Source organism: Mytilus edulis, chromosome 1, assembly GCF_963676685.1.
Source record: "Mytilus edulis chromosome 1, xbMytEdul2.2, whole genome shotgun sequence".
NCBI lineage: Eukaryota > Metazoa > Mollusca > Bivalvia > Mytilida > Mytilidae > Mytilus > Mytilus edulis.
The window spans coordinates 106,217,332-106,241,173 of NC_092344.1; the positions used below are offsets into that span (position 1 = coordinate 106,217,332).

At 31.7% G+C, this 23,842-nt stretch overlaps 1 protein-coding gene across 1 annotated transcript; it reads left to right on the forward strand.

Moving 5' to 3' along the window:
- The first annotated feature begins 1,260 nt into the window (after positions 1–1,260).
- Positions 1,261–22,327, forward strand: LOC139517043 (receptor-type tyrosine-protein phosphatase kappa-like). Its single transcript, XM_071307639.1, has 15 exons — positions 1,261–1,351; positions 1,962–2,020; positions 2,899–2,935; positions 3,688–3,785; positions 9,075–9,200; positions 9,822–9,970; positions 11,120–11,255; positions 11,793–11,942; positions 12,698–12,797; positions 14,590–14,663; positions 15,907–16,038; positions 16,972–17,103; positions 18,407–18,558; positions 19,095–19,230; positions 22,175–22,327. The coding sequence occupies exons 1-15, from the start codon at positions 1,342–1,344 to the stop codon at positions 22,247–22,249; spliced, it is 1,566 nt and encodes a 521-aa protein (XP_071163740.1). The 5' UTR covers positions 1,261–1,341; the 3' UTR covers positions 22,250–22,327.
- Positions 22,328–23,842: the final 1,515 nt, after the last annotated feature.

Here is a 23,842-nt window from a genome sequence, read left to right on the forward strand (position 1 = left end):
CTGTGTCCTTCAAACAAATACGAAGATTTCTTTCACGAAAACGCATTTTCAATGTATAATTGTTTTTCTTGATGCTTGACTTTATTTTGAGTAGCTGCTTGTACATACTAGTATTTAAGCTTTCGACTTTGTCAATCATGATTTGTGAAGTTTGGTGCAACGGAAATCTGTACAGTTATAATAATAAAAACATTTAAAATCCAGTGCTCTATGATGATTTTTTTTTATAAAATGTATTATCATTAACTTGATGTACTCAAGATGGCACTTCAACAAATTTGAGCATTATATTTGATGAAGAATCAGTCTTATTTTTGGAAATACAACAAATTATAAGTCGGACTGAATAATGTAATGATTTTCTTTCTTTCAACACTTGTCAATACAGTCTTTTTGATCATACGAGCCTATATCATCATGTGTATATATATTATACGTCTGTCCAATAAATCCGTTTCCGAATTATAATTTGATGTTATCAAATATGATATGAACATATCTAATAGGGACACAGTAGAGACAAGAAATATCGGAGATTTGTGTTTTGAAGGGAGTTGTTTTTTATCATGTCCAAACTATGACAGCAGGCGAAGCATTGGTTTACGACCAATGTGTCTATCCGTCAGTCAATCTGATAATCAGTTTTTCTATCTCTTAGTTCATTCTAAATCAGTTTTATAAAATGTTCATTTTCATTACACCTGTTAAGTACATATGCTTCTGGACTATAAGTTCCCGGGCGTACCATCAGCTAATTTATCAGTGCTTTGGTACTGCCATGATTGGAGCATAACTTCTGTCAGGCAAAGAAGTCGACCAAAGATGGATTTTTTTCCTAGGGTTTTTTGGTTAAATCGCTATTCACGATATGTTAAGAAGAAAATATGTGGTAATTTAGAAGTATTGTTGCGATATACTGTTAACATGCAAAATTGTTATTTTGTATATATGTATTGCATGTCAGTATTAAAGGAACTGTTTGATACTATGTTTTCGGTTGACATCCTCTCACTTGATGATCATACGAACCTATCATAATGTATATACAAAGACATCGTAATAGGTGGTGACAGTTAAATAGAATAATTTATGTATCTATTTATCTGTTTTGGTGCTTTCTTGGACTGTGACAGTTCTTTTTATACAGAAATAGAATGCAGAGAGAGCGTTGGAGGTCTTTTAGAATTATATGTGATGGAAATAAATATATTTCGCTGGTTTTGTATTAATTCCGTTAAGTATCATCTTTAATATGATTTGCAGAAGCTGAAAGGTGGATTACAAAAACCTACTGACGCAGCATTAAAACCAGGGAATCGACTGAAAAACAAATACAAAGATATGTATGCATGTGAGTAAGATTTTTTTAAGTGACTTTTTTTTAAATCATTGACGAAAATGGCACCTCACCTTTTCTCGGTTGGTGACATGTCTAACGAAAGAGGATAAAATTTATAAAATTATGACCATAATGGTACCTATGCTTGAACGAAAACAAAATTGTTAATACTATAAATAGTACCGTTAATGCTTAAAGTCGTATGTCATCAAGTATCTTAAAAAAAATGATTTGAAATTATATGGTACGAATATACTGAATAGGTCAAGATTAATTTAAACAACAATAAACGTAAAAATAACAAATGACATTATTTTCGAAAGAGTACAGATTAAAAGACAAACAACATACAAAACAACCGGTCGTGAAACCGTTACAGTCCTTTATTCAGTCATATTTAGTGTTAAATGTTAAACGTCTAGATAATAGTCAAAGATGTTGCCGATTTATCTGACGAGGGCGCTTGATCGTTATGAAAACCCAAAAATCTATGAAAGTTACAATTATCCTGAACATACTGATAACTTATCCATGATAAAATAAATAATAAGGATACATTGTGATCCTGTTTACAAATGGCTTATAGAAGTTAGGTATCATAATAGTTATCATTATTTTATAGATGATGAAACACGGGTTATACTTGACAACTCAAGTTACATAAATGCATCTTTCATTCAGGTAAGTCGATTTTAGGTTTTCATGATATTTGTAATAATATATCTCTAACAACAAAGATTCATCCTACAACTGATATAAGTTACAATAGTTTCTTGACTCAAATATGACAGCTTTACATATTTTAAAATTAAATGATTTTAAAACTAATGTTTGCACACATGTCTACATTGAAAATATTCCGTATTTGATCTTTTAGGGGATTTTTAAAAGACGCAGCTGATGTTTTTAAAAACATGAACCGAAATTAAGATTCAAATCGAAAACGATATATTGTTGGTTATCTTTAGTGTAATGAAAATTGATATAATAAATTACAAATGTCTTGGCATTTTTATTACTTAGTCCTACATTTAACGGTACATTTGTCTATTTTTGAGCAGCATATTGTATTAAAAAAATTGTACACAGCAAATTATTGTTATTTTTGGCGCTGATATATTGGAAATGCTTTTACATGTAGCCTATTGAATACTGACATTTCATGCACTTTGGACTGCAATGCTTCTTAAAATCAGTTTAACATAGATTTCTATTTGTATTTCGTAATGTTTTTTTTTCCCCTAAAAATATTATACAATATTTTGTTATTATAAATCTTATTTATGTATATGAAAAAGAATAAAATCTTACCATAAAAAAATTGAATAAGACATATTGGTGTGAAAACTCTGTTTTGATTTAATATAAAATTCCTAACTACTGAAAAACAAATAAAAGATTGAAAAAGTTTTTAATTTTCTAAACTTTTTATTATTTTTGTTTGCATTTTTTTAATAGAAGGTAATCAAACAAAATATAGAACGTGCTAATCTCATCGATTGATAATGATCTATACAACTTGTCCAACCGCCAAAACTAACTTGTTTTAACTTTTTTAGGGATATGGACAAGTTCGAAAATATATAGCTTCACAAGGTAAGAATATCAAATGATATCAGGCAAGGCCAAATCTATCTGGTAAATTAAACTAGAAGAAGCAAATGGTATATTTTCCTTGAATTTGTTTTTCTGCGTGTCTTTACTAATTTATAGTGTAGTGATATGTCACAAAAAAGGCATAAAGGACGGAAACCAGCTTTGGGAAATTTCTTGCAGAAAGATTTAGAATTTGTGCCCCATGCCTAGTCTTATCAGGCTAAAAACCTATTTCGTGTTAATACATTATAGTTTTGTATAATATTTCAACTTGTTAATTGGTTTTTTTTTTTTTTTTTTTTTTTTTTAATAATTTGATTTTATTTACTACAGCAGTTGCTAGCTATTAGCTTTAATATTGAGAGTTCTCTGTAGTGTTTTGTCGAATGTATTTCGTCATGTTCATATATATTGTGTTTTTTCTATTTGTCATTCATATTTTGTTTGTCCATTTAGTTTCTTCTCCATGCCTCAGACATTTGACTCGTAACAAGTATATAGCAATAAATGCAAAAACGGGCTTTTGTGAAAAACAAAATCATAGAAAGAGTTCCCAGTCTCACATGTTACAATGTTAAAAGCAGCTTCAGCTTAGTAAATGGTCACAAATGGGTTATTTTGTTGAAATTCCGGGCCATACATGACCCCGACTGGTATTGAAAAATCCTATCAGAGCCCATCAATTCATAGATTTATACCAAGAAAATACGGGTCAGTAGATATGTATATTGTTACTCTTGAGATTATTCCAGGTCCTCTAGATAAAACTGTCGATGATTTTTGGAGTATGGTTTGGCAGTATGACTGTGGTAAAATTGTAATGCTGACGAATGTGTTTGAAAATGGAAAGGTAAATAAAACAAAATAATTTCATTTAAATTATATCATTGTCCTCTCAAAATGAACGCCCTCAATGCCCGCGTCACACTGTCCCGATTTTAATATACGATTTACACCCGAATGCGTAAATTGAAAGTTCGTACGAAGTTGGTCCCGATCTCGTTAAAATACCAAAAAGTGACCGAAGCAAGTACGATGAATAACGAAGTCTATACGATGGTGCCGAAATTATATACGATAGCGAAAGATGGAAATACGAAGGTTAACCGAAGACGGGTATGTAAGCTTCATATCTCAGCCGAAGCCTCATGATGGATCACGAAGGCTACACGGTGGATGACGAAGGCTACACGATGGATTACGATGAGGGCACGATGTCTAAAAGCGTCGTGTACAGCTTACGATGCATTTAAGTTGCATATACTACATGTAAGTTGCGTGTAGATAAAATTGTTATGGACACTCTAGAACCAAAATTCTCAAAACTTGGTATGGTGTTACTCGTTAAGAATATAAGCGCTATTGTATTTAACGTTCATAGATCAAGGTCACAGTGGCAGTTGTAATACAAGGCAATATCACCCTTGTGGACACTCTAAAACCAATATGCTTCAAAAGATTTTAACCACATTTGGTATTTTGTTCCTCCTGGTAATTATCTGACATTTTTTACGTTCAAGGCCAAAGGTCAAAGTCATGCAGATGGACTTGTTTTTTCTCCTTGAAATAGCATAATACACAGGAAATTGGTTACTCCTTTTTTTTACCTGCTGGTTCTAAAGACAATATAAAAGGTATGTCAAGTTACTGAATATTTTGGTCGATTTCTAAAAAAATACTTTATGTATCAAATATGCATGCATATTCAATTTACGATTTTCTGCATGTGTCATATACAAATATAGTGTCCATATTTGTCCCCAATATGTTACATACGAGGGGATACCACGCCCAGTATTGCCTTGTTTGAACTGTAAAATGTGTGCACTAGTCTGAATAATCAATCATAATCATGCCCATGTTTACTGATCTATCTTAAAGGTAAGGTAATGGGTTCGTTTGTTGATCCCTTTTATTCAAAAAGTTCCAGGAGATTATCATAATAATGTAGACAAAAAGAAGGATGTGGGGAAAGCAACAAATGCGGCAAAATATGACATTTAGAAAACTTAATGGTTATGGAGTAAACATTCGTATGACAACAACTCAGACGATACATAATAAAGGGCTGCGTTTTAGCGCATGATACGCCCGTTGCTCTAAAAGACGGGCGTATAAGTTATTGTCCCAAAATTGGAAAATCCCCCCTTTTTAAGCATAAAAATTCATAACACGGAAATGTAAAATCTGAAATTTATAAAAATTGAAAGGGAGCTTACATCAATAGATATAAACAATTCACCAAAGTTTCATGGACATTGGTGAAAGCCTTTTTGAGTTATTGTCCGAAGTGTTGAAAATCCCCCCTTTTTTATGAATAAAGCCCCATAAATCCAAACCTTCAAATCTGAAATTTAAAAAAATTGAAAGCGAGCTTACATCAATAGATATAAACAATTCACCAAAGTTTCATGGACATTGGTGAAAGCCTTTTTGAGTTATTGTCCGAAGTGTTGAAAATCCCCCCTTTTTTATGAATAAAGCCCCATAAATCCAAAACTTAAAATCTGAAATTTAAAAAAACGAAAGGGAGCTTACGTCAATAGATATAAACAATTCAAGTTTCATGGAAATTGTTGAAAGTGTTTTTGAGTTATTGTCCGAAGTGTGGACGACGGACGGACGGGCGGACAGACAGACGGACGGACGGACAACGGTATACCATAATACGTCCCGTCTAAAAGACGGGCGTATTAAAAATCAGAATAATGAGGAAAAAGTTGGTTTCCCTATATGACCTGATGTACGAGGCGCGTTTATGATTTTCATTATGTTACTTGATATGAAAAATTGACAAAAAATAATATTTAACTTGTAAAAGTAAATCCTGAGCCTGTAATAGCTGCTCTTCTTGTTCCGTTTGAATTGATAGAAACAACGCTGTCGCCTTTCTTGTTTTCATAGAATCATATGATATGAGCTCCATGTTTTGTAAACGTCTTTTTTAACTGTCGTATTGGACTGACCAGTGCATATCGCTTTTGGCACTTTAAATGTATTTTAGCGCAAAAATTAAATAACATTTAGGTGGATTTATTGCCGTCGTAGTTCCATCTTGTCGCCTTCGTACTTGTATTCGATGGCAACACGACGAGGTTACGAGGTCTTCACGAAGTCGTGTTGCCATCGTAAGACCTTCGGGTAGCTTCGTGATTTATTAGTGTAGACATCGTAATGCCAAAACTGCCCGACTACGTGAAGACCTCGTGTTCCCGTCGTGTTGCCATCGAATAAAAGTACGAAGGCGACAAGATGGAACTACGACGGCAATAAATCCAGCTAAATGTAAGTTAATTTTCGCAAAAAAAGTAAGACGTATACAAAACATGGAGCTCATATCATATGATTCTATGATATCAAGAAAAGCGATAGCGTTGCTTCTATTAATTCAAATGGAACAAGAAGAGCAGCTATTACAGGCTCAGGATTTACTTTTACAAGTCAAATATTATTTTTGTCAATTTTTCATATCAAGTACAGTCCTTGGATGGTGTAAACTTCCCACTAACACCATACACCATTACACCTTACACCATACACCATTACACCATGCACCTTGTACCATTACACCATACACGTTACACCTTTGCACCAAACACGTTACACCTTACACCATACACCATTCTCCATTCTATCTACACGATCCGAAATTACCCATAACGCAATTAAATTTCAAATATTAAGATTATTATTATTGTTTATGTTTACAATCCAAAAAATTAAAATAAAAAGAACTTCGTTTTCAACCAATGAAATGTACACCGTTCATTCACACCATTCCCAATCGCACGTTACACAATCACACCATTCCTCATACACTATTACATCATTCCCCTTACACCATACACCATAGCACCATACACCTTACACAATTGCACCATATGCCATACACCATTACACCATACACGGTTTTTTGGGAAGTTTACACCATCCAAGGGCTGTAACATAATGAAAATTCTGAACGCGCCTCGTATACCAACACTGCAGGTACACGTATATAGGGAAACCAACTTTTTCTTCATTATTCAGATTTTTTTATGTATCGTCTGAGTTGTTGTCACACGAATGTTTACACCATAACCATTTTGCCTTCTTTATGTCATATTTTGCCGCATTTGTTGCTTTCTCCACATCCTTCCTTTTGTCTATATTATTATGATTTTCTCCAGGAAAGAGCTCTTTTTGAATAAAAGGGATCAACGAACTCATTATCTTACCTTTAAGATAGATCATTAAACATAGGCATAATTATGGATGATTATTCAGACTATAGTCCACACATTTTACAGTTCAAACAAGACAATGCCGAGCGTGGCATCCCATCGTATGTATTATTTTGGGGGAAATATGGACACTATATTGGTATATGACACATGCAGAAAATGGTAAATTGAATATGCATATTTGATACATAAACTACTTTTTTAGAAATCAACCAAAACATTCAGTAACTGGAAATACCTTTAATATTGTCTTTTGAACCAGCAGGTAAAAAATTGAGCAACCAATTTCCTGTGTATAATGCTATTTCAAGGACAAAAAAAAACAAGTCCCATCTGCATGACCTTGACATTTGGCGTTGAACGTAAAAAATGTCAGATCATTACCAGGAGGAACAATATACCAAATGTGGTTAAAATCTTTTGAAGCATATTGGTTTTAGAGTGTCCACAAGGGTGATATTGTCTTGTATTACAACTGCCACTGTGACCTTGACCTTTGAACTTTAAAGTCAATAGCGCTAAATCTATTCTTAACGAGTAACACCATATCAAGTTTTGTGCATTTTGGTTCTAGAGTGTCCGTAACAAGTTTATTAACACGCAACTTACATGTAGTAGGCGATGGGGATATTAAACTAGTGTTTATAAGAATTAGACAAAAAAATCGATTTCCCGTCATGCATGGCAGATTGTACAGAAACGATATGTTGTCGAAATTCTGTTCGTATTATAAAAAAGTTCAAAACAGGTAAAACGCATTTCAGACATCGTATGGCCATCGCGCCATCATCGTAATCTATCGTGTAGCCTTCGTAATCCATCATGTAGCCTTCTTGATCCATCGTTTTTGCTTCGGCTGAGATATGAAGCTTAAATACCCGTCTTCGGTTAACCTTCTTATGTCCATCTTTTGCTATCGTATATAATTTCGGCACCATCGTATAGACTTCGTTATTCGTCGTACTTGCTTCGGTAACTTTTTGGTATTTTAACGAGATCGGGACCAACTTCGTACGAAATTACATTTTTCGCATTCGGGTGTCCATCTTATATCAAAATCGGGACAGTGTGACGCGGGCATAAGTAGTGGACAGGTCGTAATTGCAAGAATAACGGCATCATGTGTTTAAGCATAACACATCATCAAAGATGTAACTCATCATTAAATTCTTCGTCAAATCTTAATTTTCTAACCCCAAAATTTAACTGAATTTGAAATGTTTATGTTATTCTATGATTACAAACAATACTTAAGTTTGTGGGGAAAAAAACATCACTATAATATATCAAAATGAAAATCATTTACAAAAATATTTAGAAACCTGAACATTAAACATACCTTAGACTGGTTATCAGATGCTAAGCTGTACAATTTTCACGAGTAACACATTTTTATCCGCGATTTAAGTTAAAATAAAAAAAAACATTTATGTATTTTAACGGAGAAATAGAACAAATCTGACGTATCGTCTTGAAGAACTGTTGAATTAACATTTTATAAGTCATTAAGACGTATATTTTCTTGGTTATCATGAAACTCGTATCAAGTTTGTCTAATTTAGCTTGAAAAGCAAATTCTTGCAGCTGGTATTGGATGGTTTTGGCTCTTATTTTATGTTTTCTATTGTCATTTTACTCTCCGTGTGATTCAGTAAGAAAACATAGTTTCAAATGTTTGACGGTGGTCGTACTTGATAAGCATGACGAAGGTAAGCCTAAAAAAGCTGTACACACGCCATATACTGTTGATATTTTCATTTTTTTCTTGAAGATTAAAACTGATTCATCATTTCATTTATTTATCCAAAACATATGAGTACTTACAAAACTTCAGCAGGACTGGACGGAAACTCTGTGAAACGTATGGTTTTTACACTAAATATTATTTAAGTTCTTTAAAACTATTTTAATTTTAGGAAAAATGTATTCAATATTGGCCAGATCACGAACAGCAGAAGACATCATATGGATCCATATCTTTACTTTTGGTTAAGGAAGATGTTTATTCAGATTTTACTGTCAGAAGAATAACATTGCAAAAGGTACTTCTTGAAGACAGATTTTTATTCATTTTTTGACAAAAAAGACGAAAGATGCATTTTGTATGGCGACTTTTGTAGCTAGGACATAAAATTTAAGACAGAGGCGAAGTATATCAAAATGACGTTGTATGTTATAAATTAAAAACATACAAATTAATCTTTGGTTATTGATACAACAACCAAAGATAAATATACTCATACGATATATTTAGAACAACATATAGTCTTCAACTTCAAAAGGTTATACAAATGCTAAGGTTTAAATTGTTCTAAAAGTTGGAAATATATAGCAATGAATTGTCCAGATGGTACCTAACACCTTGCCTAATTATTTTTGGCATGTACATTTGTACAAAATATTTAATTTAACATTTTGACAAAAAAAAATAAAAAAAAACCTTGCACTACACAATTGACCGGAAATATTTTATTTGATGTATAGCAATGTGACAAACACTGATTTTGATTATTGAGAAGCTTTATATTTTCTTAACAATATGATGTGATTAAAACGTTCAGTTGATTTTTACAGATTTATCTCCGATCCCTGTTGTATTTCATACATTCTTAGAATAATTAGTTTAAATAACGTTTGTATTGTTTTTCTTATTCTTTTGATAGGAAAAAGACACGAAAACAGTTCTTCAATTCCACTTTACTGCCTGGCCAGACAAAGATGTCCCAAAATATGCTTCATCCTTGGTTCATTTCCGACACAAAGTCAACACAACAAGAACTGTCGGAAAAGGGCCTATGGTTGTTCATTGCAGGTTCAGAACTTTAATTGTGGTTTTTTTTTCTACCTCCAAAATACAGGGTTATGCTTTAAGTATTATTTATTTACATTTTTTGGCTATATACAACTCATTTTAAAATTATTTTGAAGGCATTAATTGCTTCATTTTTCTGTTAAGGAAAACTGTCACGTAGGTGAACATGTTAAAATCACGATCACAATTTTTGTTTAAGTTGGTTGAAATATTTGCATTGATCCGTATTAGTAATTTTCTCTACGTATTCAAAGCATGTTGTCATATTTTGTAACGGTGTTGTGTAATAAGTCTCTTTTCAATCGTTAGATGATATAGGGATTTACACGTCGAGTTTTATTACATAACAATTTAAAAGAGTTAACATCAGTACTTTTTTAATATCTATATTCTTGTATGCATTGGTTACTGTGAATTATTTCAGTTCAAAAGTACCAGACAGCTATTAAGATATTAAGGGCGTTTTTATTTAATATTTAGAAATGCTAATAGGTGTTGATAGAAATGAAATCCATGTTCACGTAAACTTTAGTATTTGCATCTTTAAATGACTTAGAAAAAAATATTTAAAACAGGAATGTTTATTACACATCAATACGACACAAAATCAATTGATCCATTAATGAATCTAGGGAATTGAAAATCATGCAATGACATCGTACATTCATAACTAAAAGTAAAATGTATCAGTTTCTCCGTTATCCTTCATCTCAGAGACACAGTGATTTCCATCAATATGGAACAAAATTGTAAACTTCACTACTCAAGATGTTGTTTAACAAAGGTATGGGCAATGTTGTGTGCTTAATATTATTAACGCCTTCATCTGTGAAATAAAACATAATATCAAGGGTAATTCAGCGAATTACAAACTGAAGTAGGCAAAGAAATATATAAAAAGCAGATATGAGTACCCAAATTTTTATTACAGATTAAAAATATCAAAACAAAAACAAAAATGATGATGATGTAGCTTACATCAACGTTTCGGATTACTATAACCCCAAACTTAAACTATCGTTGACCGTAATTAGTGAGAACAAACTTTAAATTTGTAAAAAAAGATTTAAGATGAAAAAATTGATTTAGATGTTAATATTATTGAATTGTTTGAAAATAACATCAAATATCTAGTGTTTCAAATTTCAGTGCAGGGGTTGGACGTACCGGTACATACATTGCATTGGATTATATAGTAAATGAAGCTAAGGAGAGAGACTATGTTGAGGTGTTCCGAAGTGTTGAAATTTTAAGGAATCAGAGAGTGAATATGGTGCAAACAGCGGTATGTATATTAGAATAAAACGACATTTAATCATATACAAATAATGGTAAAACGATAAAAAAAAACATGCCTTCAAAATTTCGAAAATATTATGTCATTCTGGTAATGGCAGCAAGACGCAATGTAGTTTCAATTTGGTTGATTCTCTATAACACTAGATAACGTTACATCGATTAAAAAGTGTACGCTTTGTAGTAAATCATGGGACCGATTAAAAAGTGTACGCTTTGTAGTAAATCATGGGACCGATTAAAAGTGTACGCTTTGTAGTAAATCATGGGACCGATTAAAAAGTGTACGCTTTGTAGTAAATCATGGGACCGATTAAAAAGTGTACGCTTTGTAGTAAATCATGGGACCGATTAAAAAGTGTACGCTTTGTAGTAAATCATGGGACCGATTAAAAAGTGTACGCTTTGTAGTAAATCATGGGACCGATTAAAAATCTCAATGTTAATTGTAGACCTTAGAAATTAAATGTTTTACAGGTTTTATTACAGGTTTATTTGGTCTAAAATTATTTTCTTGAAATTATAGAATCAGTACTTGTTCTTGCATGAAGCTGTTCTAGAAGCTCTTATGTGTCCAAATTCAGGAATACTTTGCAGGGATTTTCCGGATAATTATAAAAACCTGATGCGATTTGACAACAACAAGAAAAAGCACAAGCTGCAAATAGAATATGAGGTAAACTACTTCGACACAAAATGCAAGCATATATCTGTATATGGCTCACTTTCGCACAATATTATATCTCAGACATTTATTTTAGAAATTTGTTTTAACGATTCTTCTATAACATGTTTAATTAGTTATCAAAGGATCAAGGATTATAATTCAGTACGTCAGACGTGCGTTTCGTCTACATAAGACTCATCAGTAACGCTCAGATCAAAATAGTTATAAAGCCAAACAAGACTTTGTACAAAGTTGAAGAGCATTTATGACTCAAAATTCCAAAAAGTAATGACAGATACGGCTAAGGTAATCGATGCTTAGGATAAGAAAATCCCTAGGTTTTGTTTTATTTGCACGTTTTAACTCTTTAATATTTAAAAGATATTGAATTTCTTACTGTGTTTTATCAGCTAAAATTTATTTTGGCGAATAAGAATATGTATGTCGCCATTTTAGTTACGAATTACTTATCAAAGTCGAATAACAGTTCAAAAACATTTCAATAGATAAAAGAAGATGTGGTATGACTTTCAATGAGACAACTCCGATTCTAAAAAATGTCACATCAGAAAATGTGCCTTGCATGTATATTGTCTTGAAATAATCCTCTAAAATAGGCTATACTATTAACAAAATAACGATTTGCTATTTGCTAGTTTTACTTATCGTTGATATCGAGGAGGATGCGACAGGGAAAACAGATAATATTTTATTGAGACAAATTGTGTGTATTTCTATACAAGACCATTACGATCATATTACAGCTACTGAATTCTATATCAAGTCGACATGACGAAGAAGTTTTTAGTAAAGGAAAATCTGAAGAAAACAAAGGAAAGAACAGATATAGCAATATCATTCCAGGTTCATTTATTGAAAAAGAAACTCTTACCGTATTACTTAATTACATTTTTTTGCATTTTTATGTTACTTCGTTATAAAACATACTTAAACTTACTGGCGACTCTAATAAGAAATGTCGTAACTTCCGTGTTGAGAACTTAACTATCATAACATTGTCGTCGTTATTACTCTCTCATTTGATGTATATGATACAGTATCTAATAATCCTCCTTAATAATGTATCAACAGTCTAGTTTTACGTGGATATAAACCAGAACGTAACTTATTAAAGAATACATCCAAAAGACTACCGGAAAATAAATAATCCTTTTAATGGCAATACAATTTGGGTAATACGTTGATATGTTTTTCATATTTTCTCAAGGAGTTTAAGGTTATTTTTATATTAAGGGTCTTTCATGCTTGTTTAACCATGAAAGGATTTTAAAAGAAGAGAAAGGATATGGGTATCAATACATGTCGATGACACAAAATATTAAGTTTATGCAAAGAAAAATAAAAATAAAGCAAAAGATAAAAAAAAAAAAAAAAAAAAAAAAAAAGAATAAGTATCGAAGAATACAAGTATTCTATAGTCACTGTACCTCGGACAATTTTCAGGGTTTCATCTTTAAGGGTTCTCACGAAAATTATTTCAGCCAAACATATTACGGTTGACATCTGATCACTAGCATGGCAAACTAAACTGTTTGGGACCTTATTCATAAGGAAATACAAACTGAAACTGAAAAGGCAATCAAATTTAAAATAAATAATTCCTATTTAAGAAATGAGCACTATTTCAGATACTAGTAGTTAGTATATTGCAAATAATATTTCTTTTAATGTATAAACTTTGTGAGTCACTAACATGTAATTGATTGAATAATTACAGTGTTATTCACATTTTTATTCATTTTAGTTATTTTACATTTTTTATGTAAGATGCTGTGAAACCAATTCTAACAAGAATGGCTAAAAATGTTCTGAATATATAAGCCTGGTACCGTGTCAACAAATCTGTCCTAGGACTACGACATGTCTTAGGGTGGTCTTAGAACACGTCTTAGTCCTAAGTCAGGTTAACGAAAGTCTAATAAAATAAGATATGTCCTCAATTTGGTCCTAAAGTTGGGATATACAAATAGGTGTCTTAGGATAGTCCTAAAGGTTACAATGTTTATCATATTTGACAACATATTTATTAGTATTACGTTAAAAACTTTAACTTTTATTTTGCGTAAATTGTTTCCATATAAGACTAGATACTAACATACCATTAAATCTATGAAATAGAAATATCTACATATTTTTTTCAATTCAATAAATGTGTTAGGATGGTCCTAGGCACGTAGTTAGGACTGTCCTAAGACAGCTTTATTTTACATCCTAAGACCTGTCTCAGACACGTCCTATGACCATCCTAAATAATGTCCTAAGACATATCTTAGGACATATCATAAGATACTTTCATTGACACGGCCCCAGATCAATTTATGCCAACTTTGTTTGAGTGAGTTTATTCCACCAGCAGCGGTATCAAACCAGTGCTATGAATAATTAAAACAATACTTGGCAAATTACATTGAAGTTCGTTTCTTTTAACACTATTCCGATAAATTTTATATAACCTTGAACAAAATCAGTTGCGACATCTTCATTTTTTTCCCGCCAAATACTCCTTCACCATCTCTTTGGTGTTATCCTATCTGTGTTAGGCCTAGCAGTATATCTTTTTTTTATGTAAAACTTCCACGATTTCTTAAAAGAGTGAATGTAATTATTTACCTGTTATCATGGTTATATGTTGTAGTCGGATCAGAGATGCCATTGTTATCGACAGCAGTAGATGGACACAATGAGTATATAAATGCAGTGTTTTTACCCGTAAGTATTTTTTTCTGTATAAAAATTCGAAAGACCCAAATAATATAAAATTGAAACAGAAATGGGGAATATATCAAAGACACAACAACCCAACCATATAGCAGACTATTCTGTAGTTTAACGATTATATGACATAAACAAAAATATCAACCCTCCATCAAGTTTTTATGACCCATATGTTTTCTGGTCTGTGCGTCCGTTCGTCCGTCTGTCCCGCTGCAGGTTAAAGTTTTTGGTCGAGGTAGTTTTTGATGAATTTGAAACTTAGTACACCTATCATATGATCATTCTAATTCTAAAGACAAATAAGAGATTTCGTCCCCCCTTTTCACCGTCAACTGAATTTAGAAATGATAGTGTGGATCGGGATTCCTTGTACTTGGGACACATTCTTGTTATCAAAATGTATTTATTTAACTTAATTTTCTTATTTTTTTTACCTTTGCACTATGCACATAGAATGCAGAGTTCACATACTGCCTAAAATTGCTTCCGTTTGAGATCAAGTCGATCAAAGTCGATTTACCATCCTTAATAATCTAGAATGTCATAGCAATGCCTGGACGCTGTAATATACGTTTGTAACACATTCCTACAAATCGAAGAGGTCGATCAATCACATCCTATAGTTATGTGCATCTTCTAACATTCAATTTTGTGTAGTCGGATAACAAACCTGAGTCTGTCTATCAGATTCTGCTGTATCGGATCAAAATCGTTAAAATGTTCTGTGTTTTCTAAACAGTGTCCTGTGGAACTATCATATGAACTTGAAAAATTTTCATTGCTAACTTTTTGGCCGATTGATTCCAGATTGCATCCCGAATGAGAACAGTCTTTGCAAAAACCGTTCAAAAACAGTCCTTGTATTTATACGACTTTCAGCAATAATACCCATGTCAGAGTCCTAACTGTAATACAATACGGTCCGACTGAGTTTAGACAGAACCGTTTACAATGTGGCACAGCAGACTGTGAAAGAATATCGTTTCGACAGCATCTGATCATCCTGAATGGCGACAGTTTTGTAAACAATAGTAGACTATTTGCCAATTTTGATTTCGTCTTTATTGGCTATTGTTGCTTTTTCGTATTGTAAAAACGGAAATTCGAAAAAAAAAACGAATGAATAAAACTAACGTTGATTCTTAATTCCTTTTATTGAGAATTATATGTGTCCTTTTGTTGACATGAGTTTATGCGTTATTAACACAGTGCCTATATGTATTTTTAATCATTACAGGGATACAGAAACAATAAAACATTTATTGTGACACAAATGCCTTTGGAGACAACTGTTGTTGACATGTGGAGACTTATACATGATTACGAAATTCCAACTATTGTCATGCTTAACAAAGATATTCAAAAAGAAGTATGTTGTTATATATTCATTTCCTATTAAAACAGAAGAGGATGATTAATAATATTGCAATTTTCAAGTAATCAATACAAAAAAGTTAATGTTTATTAACTTTCAGGCTATTTTTTTTATGTATATTACTGGCAAATGGCAAGTGAAAAATAAAAAAATAAATAAATACAAATAAGTAACAGCATAATAGTACACATGTAAAATCAATTCCATGTACTTAAATGATATTTCTTCACTTGATTTTGACGTTTTACATGTGAAACCTTGTTATTAGCCAGTTATCCATATTGAAATGTTGTTAACATAGTTCTGAGACTTTAACATTTCATTGAATTGAAAAATTGGTTACCAAAAAAATAAATACATTTCTGATTTTACATCTACTCAATATTTTTCTCAAAACTGCATTGTTAAAACTAGCTCATTATCTGAAAATTTGAAAAGAAGAAAAAGATTCTAAATGGAAATTGAAACTGAAGTCGAAACCATTTCACCATTCCTTGCTGAAAAGCGAAAATCACGACAAGCCAGGCAACAGCACAGAGAAGCAATCGAATTAATCAGCTTATCACTCTTTTGACTATGTTGACGTTGTCAATTTCATGTCAATTTTATTGACAACGCCACATGCCCGCTAAGTATCTAACAATAATTTTCATATCACTCGACTCCGCTTAGAAAGTAAATTATCAGTCACCAAGATCAAAGGAAAATTTCGTTAAATAGCGATAATTGTATTTACATGTTGAAACATATCGTCGTCATCTGTGAATCAAGGGGTGTATACTAACGGTTCAATCATTAATTCCAAAAGCTGTTTTTAAGATATTTTTATTACTTATATATTAATCAGACAAAAATTTATCACAAAAATTATATGCGTCGGAAAATTGCTAACAAAAATAAAAAGCAAATTTATTTTTATAAAATCAGAAATCAACAAATGTATACTGGCCAGAAGGTAATAAAGATGTGACGTTTGGTCCATTTAACATTACAAGAACGCATATCAGTACACAGAAACTGTATACCTGCTTGGATCTGACATACAAATACAAGAACCAGGTAAAGGTAATTTAAATCATGGGTAGAACAACAACAAAAGAACATGCACTACTATATAAATCATGAAAAGAAAGTTATTGTGTTGATTAAGTATTTATTTAACCCCAAAAAAGCTGTCTCCGTAGATAGCTTTACCATTTGCCATCATTTTGATAATTGCAATTTCAAGTTCTTGTGAAGTGTATTTCTTTCCAATAAAGAGCTATATTTATCTTTTTTATTATAGAGGACATTGTGAAGATATGCTTAACAGATATGTTAACTATTGTTTCAGAAAAAGGAAGAAGGTTTGGATTAATTAAAACGTTTAATCCCGCGGCAAATGTTTGCACCTGTCCTAAGTCAGGAATCTGATGTACAGTAGTTGTCGTTTGTTTATGTAATATATACGTGTTTCTCGTTTCTCGTTTTGTTTATATAGATTAGACCGTTGGTTTTCCCGTTTGAATGGTTTTACACAAGTAATTTTGGGGCCCTTTATAGCTTGTTGTTCGGTGTGAGCCAAGGCTCCGTGTTGAAGGCCGTACTTTAACCTATAATGGTTTACTTTTTAAATTGTTATTTGGATGGAGAGTTGTCTCATTGGTACTCACACCACATCTTCCTATATCTATGTAAATGAGTTATGTATATTAACAATTTGATCGATTCACTACAGATTGAGTAATTTACGAATTTTGCTAATTTCAATGTAAAGAAAAAACACTTTTAAAACTAAATCACAGAGGGAATGGCGTCCAGTTGTGTTGATGGTGTAAGGGTCTCCTGATATGTACAATTGACAAAGGAAATGGGGAATGTGTCAAAACGACAACAAAGCCACCATAGAGCAGTCAACAGCCGAAGTCCAGACATGGGTCTTCAATGTAGCGGGAAACTCCCGCACTCGTAGGCGTCCTAAAGCTGTACCCTGAAAAAATATGTATACTAGAACAGTGATAATGGAAGTCATACTAAACTCCGAATTATACACAAGAAACTAAAATTAAAAAATCAAACAAGACTAACAAAGGAACTTGATTCCTTCACATATGGCATGCAGCTATATATTTGAAATAGTTTTCGCAACACCAAAAGGTTTGAAAGCTAAACCAAATTTTGTTTTAATACGTTACAAACATTAAAATCGTCAAATTAGCAATATCGGTAAAATTATCAACGAAATAAAATCTTTACTTCTCATGCAAATCCTTATCATATTTACTCCTCTTATTATATGTTTAGTAGTTTACCCACTTTCAAGAAATTCTTAATAAATTCCTTAGTATAGATAAACTCAATCCGTCTGAAACATTTCTTTCAGGAGTCTAAACAAGTAAAACTATTCCAATCAAAGTTCTGGGAGGAAGACATTATTAATCCGGTATCTGCAAATGACATGTTGTCATTCCTGTCTGCTACAGAAGATGGACAGAGTAATAACAGAGGATGTGGACCTGTCCTAGTTCACTGTTTGTACGTAATAATATACGATATATAATAGTAAAAGTGTGGGTAAAAGAGTGGAGAAAGATTGCAAACAATGTGAAATGTAATTTCGATAGCAAGAGTACATGATGATATGTTAAATAGATACATAAATCAAATAAACACCTTTGACTGTACAATGGGCCATTCCAGTTAATGTCTGTTAAGTGGGGTCGAAAGTCCTTTCTGAGGGGTGTAAAATTTATACATTTGAGGGGGTGTAATTTTGAGTTTTTTCATCTGACACATACAATTATACACCAAAAAAATCGGAGGGTCTTAGTAGTAGCAGCAGTAGGTCATTTTTCCAATGAAAGCCCATCCAACCAATTTGAACAGAAACTCTACATCTGACAGGTCTTAAATTTTAGATCTAGTAGGTAGTTTTTCCTGATGTTTTTTTCTGATACGTATAAACAAAATATCCCCATCCATCCCCACCATTTAGAAGTTTACTGGAATTGCCATAATGTTAGAATTATGATTGAAAGGCGGTATTCACAAAACTGCTATATTTTTTTTAGAAATGGTTGTGACAAGAGTGGGCTGTACTGTGTGTTGGCGACTGTGATAGAACAACTGAGAATCGAACAAGATGTCGACATACAACACATTATCAAACAGATGAGGAATAGAAGACCTCAGATTATTCCAAACTATGTAAGTATGAATTGCATCTATTTAAGGTAGCACAATACAAACACTTTTTCACTCCCAATCAGACAACGTAAAACTGATGTAATTCATTTCATCCTCCTTTATACTTTATAAATGAGGTTCCAAAAAAAAACGAAAATAGGTTAATCTTTCAAATTGTGATAACTTCATTATGACATAATTATTACGACCGTTGTCAGCTCTATGATCGAGTTGTAGTCGCTTTGACACATTTCCCATTTCCTTTCTCAATTTTATTTGCTGAAATCGTTGGTTCACTACTGACTGAATTTATTGTTGTTAAATGACATCATCTGCACTGCGGATAAATCTCTGTGTTGAAATTGTCATTGAATCCTCATAAAGGTTATTGTTCTTTATGTTTTATATTTTACTATTATTGTTTTGTGTAATTGTCCATCGTTTTCAAACTACAACAGAACGAGAAAATTTTGGAAATTTATAAATATATAAACAAGAACTATCTTTAAAAAAGATATCCGACGTATTTAAATTTGAGTATATGTTTAAAACTATCATTTCGATAACCTTCAGAAGCACAATGGCTTAATGATGCAGGACCTCTTTAATAAAATCTCTATCTGAATGTAACTACAAGAAATTCTTTACTAAGTCTAGTAATATATAAGAATATTGTGATGACACCTAAAAATTGTATTTGTCAAAACATCTAGTGCAAACAAAAAGAAACAAATATTCATTTACAACTGTTTACATTAAACTTAAGTCATGGTTTACAAATCTAGAAACTATTGGTAGTATAAGTAGCATCTTTCTGTTTACATTCACCAAAACCCCGCGGAAATCTCACATCTCAACAAAGTTTACATTAAAAATTATATAATTGTCCCGAATAAACAGCTGTCATGGATGCAAAGAGCTATTGCCTTTGGAGAAACTATTATTTTAATAAAAATATAAATCTTTGTAAGATCTAGTTCAAATATTTATAGTTTTTCACTTGCTTTCCAGCACGATATAATTTAGAGACGTTTTTTCCACACAACCAAATCACCCACAATGAAAGCATTTTGTCCAATCACAGATAGGATTTTCGAGCATGCGTAGTATGTTGCCATAGTGAAGCGTCCTTGAGTTCAAAGTGCACAAACCGAAACTATACCGACTAAGTCGAAAAAAGAAAAAATCACAAAATAGTCAAGCAAAAGAGAGGCGAAAGATACCAATTGAATACTCAAACTCAAGTTGAAAATTAAATTTAGGATGAATGGTGTCTTTCATTTTTGAAAATGCTTGTTTTGAAAACTAATATATTGAAACCATGAAAACAAAACCAAAGGCTTGTGAAAAATATGTGCTATTTTCTAATGTGGTTTCTAGAGTAAGTGTTTTTAATCTATATAAAAAATAAGGTGATGTGGTATGATTGCCACTGAGATATATATCCACAAAAGTTCAAATAAAGGGAATGTCATTGTTTGTCTATCACTCAAAGTGACTTTAGGCTCCAATAAGATAGCACTGCCATGTTGGAATTTTTAGTTACATGTAACAATATATTTGTTTAATTTGGAGGTTTCGTCTTCCAACAGACTATTGGAATCCCAATAGGTACCAATTGCTCTTCTTCACTTGCAGATTTGTTTTTGTAGAAGCATAATTTATCCGAGGGCTTGTACAGAAAGGAGAATATAAATTAGCAAAGTCTTTTAATTTCATCTTTCGGTATATGGATGATGTACTGCCTCTTATAATAATAGATTTATTGACCACCTACCTTTAATATATCCAAGTGAACTTGAAATTTAAGATACTACCGACACAGATAAATCTGCTTCAAATTAAGACCTTTTCTCGTAATGATTACTGATGGTAGGTTAAATACCAACACAATCGCGATGGTTTTAATTTTCCTATAGTCAACTTTCCATTTCTGTGTAGCAACATCCCAGCGGCACCAGCATATGAAGTATATGTGTCTTAATTGTTACGTTACTCTACTAGAGATAGCTCAAAATACGTTGATTGGTTGAACGAGGAATACTACTTTAACAAAAGTTGCTATGATAGGGCTATCAATCAATCAAAAATTTTTACGGTGGCAATTATGACAAAAGTGTGTCAGAAATTATATCAGATATTCTTCTTTAGTCATAACAACCTTCCATCAATATCGAACAGAACAAAGAAATAACACGACGAATGCCGTTTACAGTGCAGGAAATGCTTAACCTTCCGGAGCACTTGATTTCACTCCCTGTTTTAGTCGAGTTCTTGTTGTTTCTTAATTGTTATTTATATATGTTGATGTAAATTTCCTTTGGTTTTGTGAGTCTTTGTTTATTTCTTGGTTTTTATTGTTATTGTTTTCTAATGGATTCTATATAAATAAATGATATGAACTTCTGAGATGACATTAGTTTTTAGCATCGTTGCAAATCGTAGACACATTGAAAAAAATTGTATCAAAAAGCATTAGATAAAACAAGTATAACAAAAGTATTGAACTCAAAGGCAATTCAAAAAAGAGAGCTCCATGAAGAATTAACAAAATGAAACGTTAATGACCAACGGAACAAATATAACTCAACAGTCATGGTTTTTTTTACTTTTCCGGAAAAATTGTAAAGCTTTGGATATATAGCAAGTTAAGCCAGTTTTATTTATATATTTCTTTTATATTGATAAAATTGAGTTATCAACTCAAACATAAATAATAGTTAATATTCAGTAATTAGGATCCAACAGACCAAACTCTGTAAACCTGCACCAAAGACCAAAGCGTCAAATATTCAAACAAACACACAAATAAATCTTGTAGTGACGAAAACAAAAAAGGCGTTCTTATAGATTGTATATTTGACAAAGATGTCAACAAAAAGGATTGTGTAGGTGATGAAATGAGACCATTCAGATATATTGCTTATAATTTTTCATTACTAAGACAACTTTCTTTCTTATTCAGGAACAGTTTCAGTTCATATATGAAGCAGTTATAGAATACCTGAAGGAGTTTGAGACGTATTCAAATTTCCAGTGAACTTCAAACAAGCCTGTAGATGAACTTACTAGCATAATATTATATAAACAAGTTTCTTTTATTCTTTTATATTAATATGTTTATTTCTTGCAATGATATATTCATTTTATGTGAAAGCGTTTAATTATCAGTAGAAATTAGTCAGTATTTTGCCTTAAATGTATCACTCTTCATTAGTTTAGAAAATATTTATAGAAATGTATTATGCTGAAAAAACGAGGAGGAACAGTCGAATTCAAATAACAATAATATTTAAGATTTTTTTAATTAACTTATTGATTTTGTTTCAACTTTAACAACAATTTACAGTCCTATTTAAGCATATAAATTATAATCCTAGAGAGATGGAAAATATAACCTTTTTAGTCACAACAAAAATCAAATCAAAGAAGCTTACAAGTAACAATCATATGTGCTTTTTACATTAATGTTAATTACCAAACATGTTTTCATATATTTGAACTATGATTATGATGCACGAACCAGAAAGTATCAAATGGAATTTTAAAATTTTCACGTTGGTATACACTACAAACCATTAAAGTCTGAAATGGCCTATATCTGTACTCGACTGTACTGATTTTTACTCGACCAGTCTGAATTGGTCTGACTTTTACTTGACATTACTCGACCCCAGTCTGAACCATACTTGACTGTACTGAATCGTACTTGACCCTTATCTTTGCCGTTGAAAATAGTCTGAACTATTACTCGACCAGTCTGAAACAGTCTTAACCCATTTTCGACTTGTACTTGACCTATTTTTCCAGTCTGAACCATACTTAACCAAAGGTCTGAACAGTACTCGACCAGTCTGAACCATACTAGACCAAAAAACTCTACTTTTTTAACTGTTAAAATAAACTTCTCTTAATGACATATATAACAACAGCCAACAAAATTTATAAAAAAAATTAACCTTATATTAGAAATATATCTATGATTATATTTAGGATGAAAAAAAATATATTGTATAAAACGTATATCAAAAAGGGATAATATTATATAAATAAATAAAATTGTTGTTCTGATTAGTGGTGAAATATAAAGAATAACTTCTGCTTGTGGCAAACTCATAAATAAGATCACACCTGGTCAGAGGTATTAAATTCTAAATAACATTGATTCAAAATTGCAACATCCTGTTTAAGTTAAATAACAAGGCCTTTCAAATATACATGTATGTACTACTAGATAAGTAATACACGAATCTAAGAAAATAGGGCTTTCTTTTTACCTGTAAAACACACATGTATTTAGGTAATTAGAACATATTAAAGTGCTTTCTGTATGCCATGTTAATTTGACAAAAAAAAAAATTACTTAAATTAATTGAAATAAATTTTTACTGTTACTTTGGAATACATTTTTTTTTTAAAAAGGTTATCAAGGATTGCTATGGAAATTCTATTATCATGATTACATTAAATTCTTGGTTTAATAAAACAAAACAATTAAGCTCTCATTTTTTAAAATTTATTAAGTTGTTTAATATACTATTTTATATATATATTCATAAAAAAAACATTCACTGCATTATTAATTCAACTCAACTAAATCTTTACTAGGTTTAAGTTAATGGTGAAAATAGTC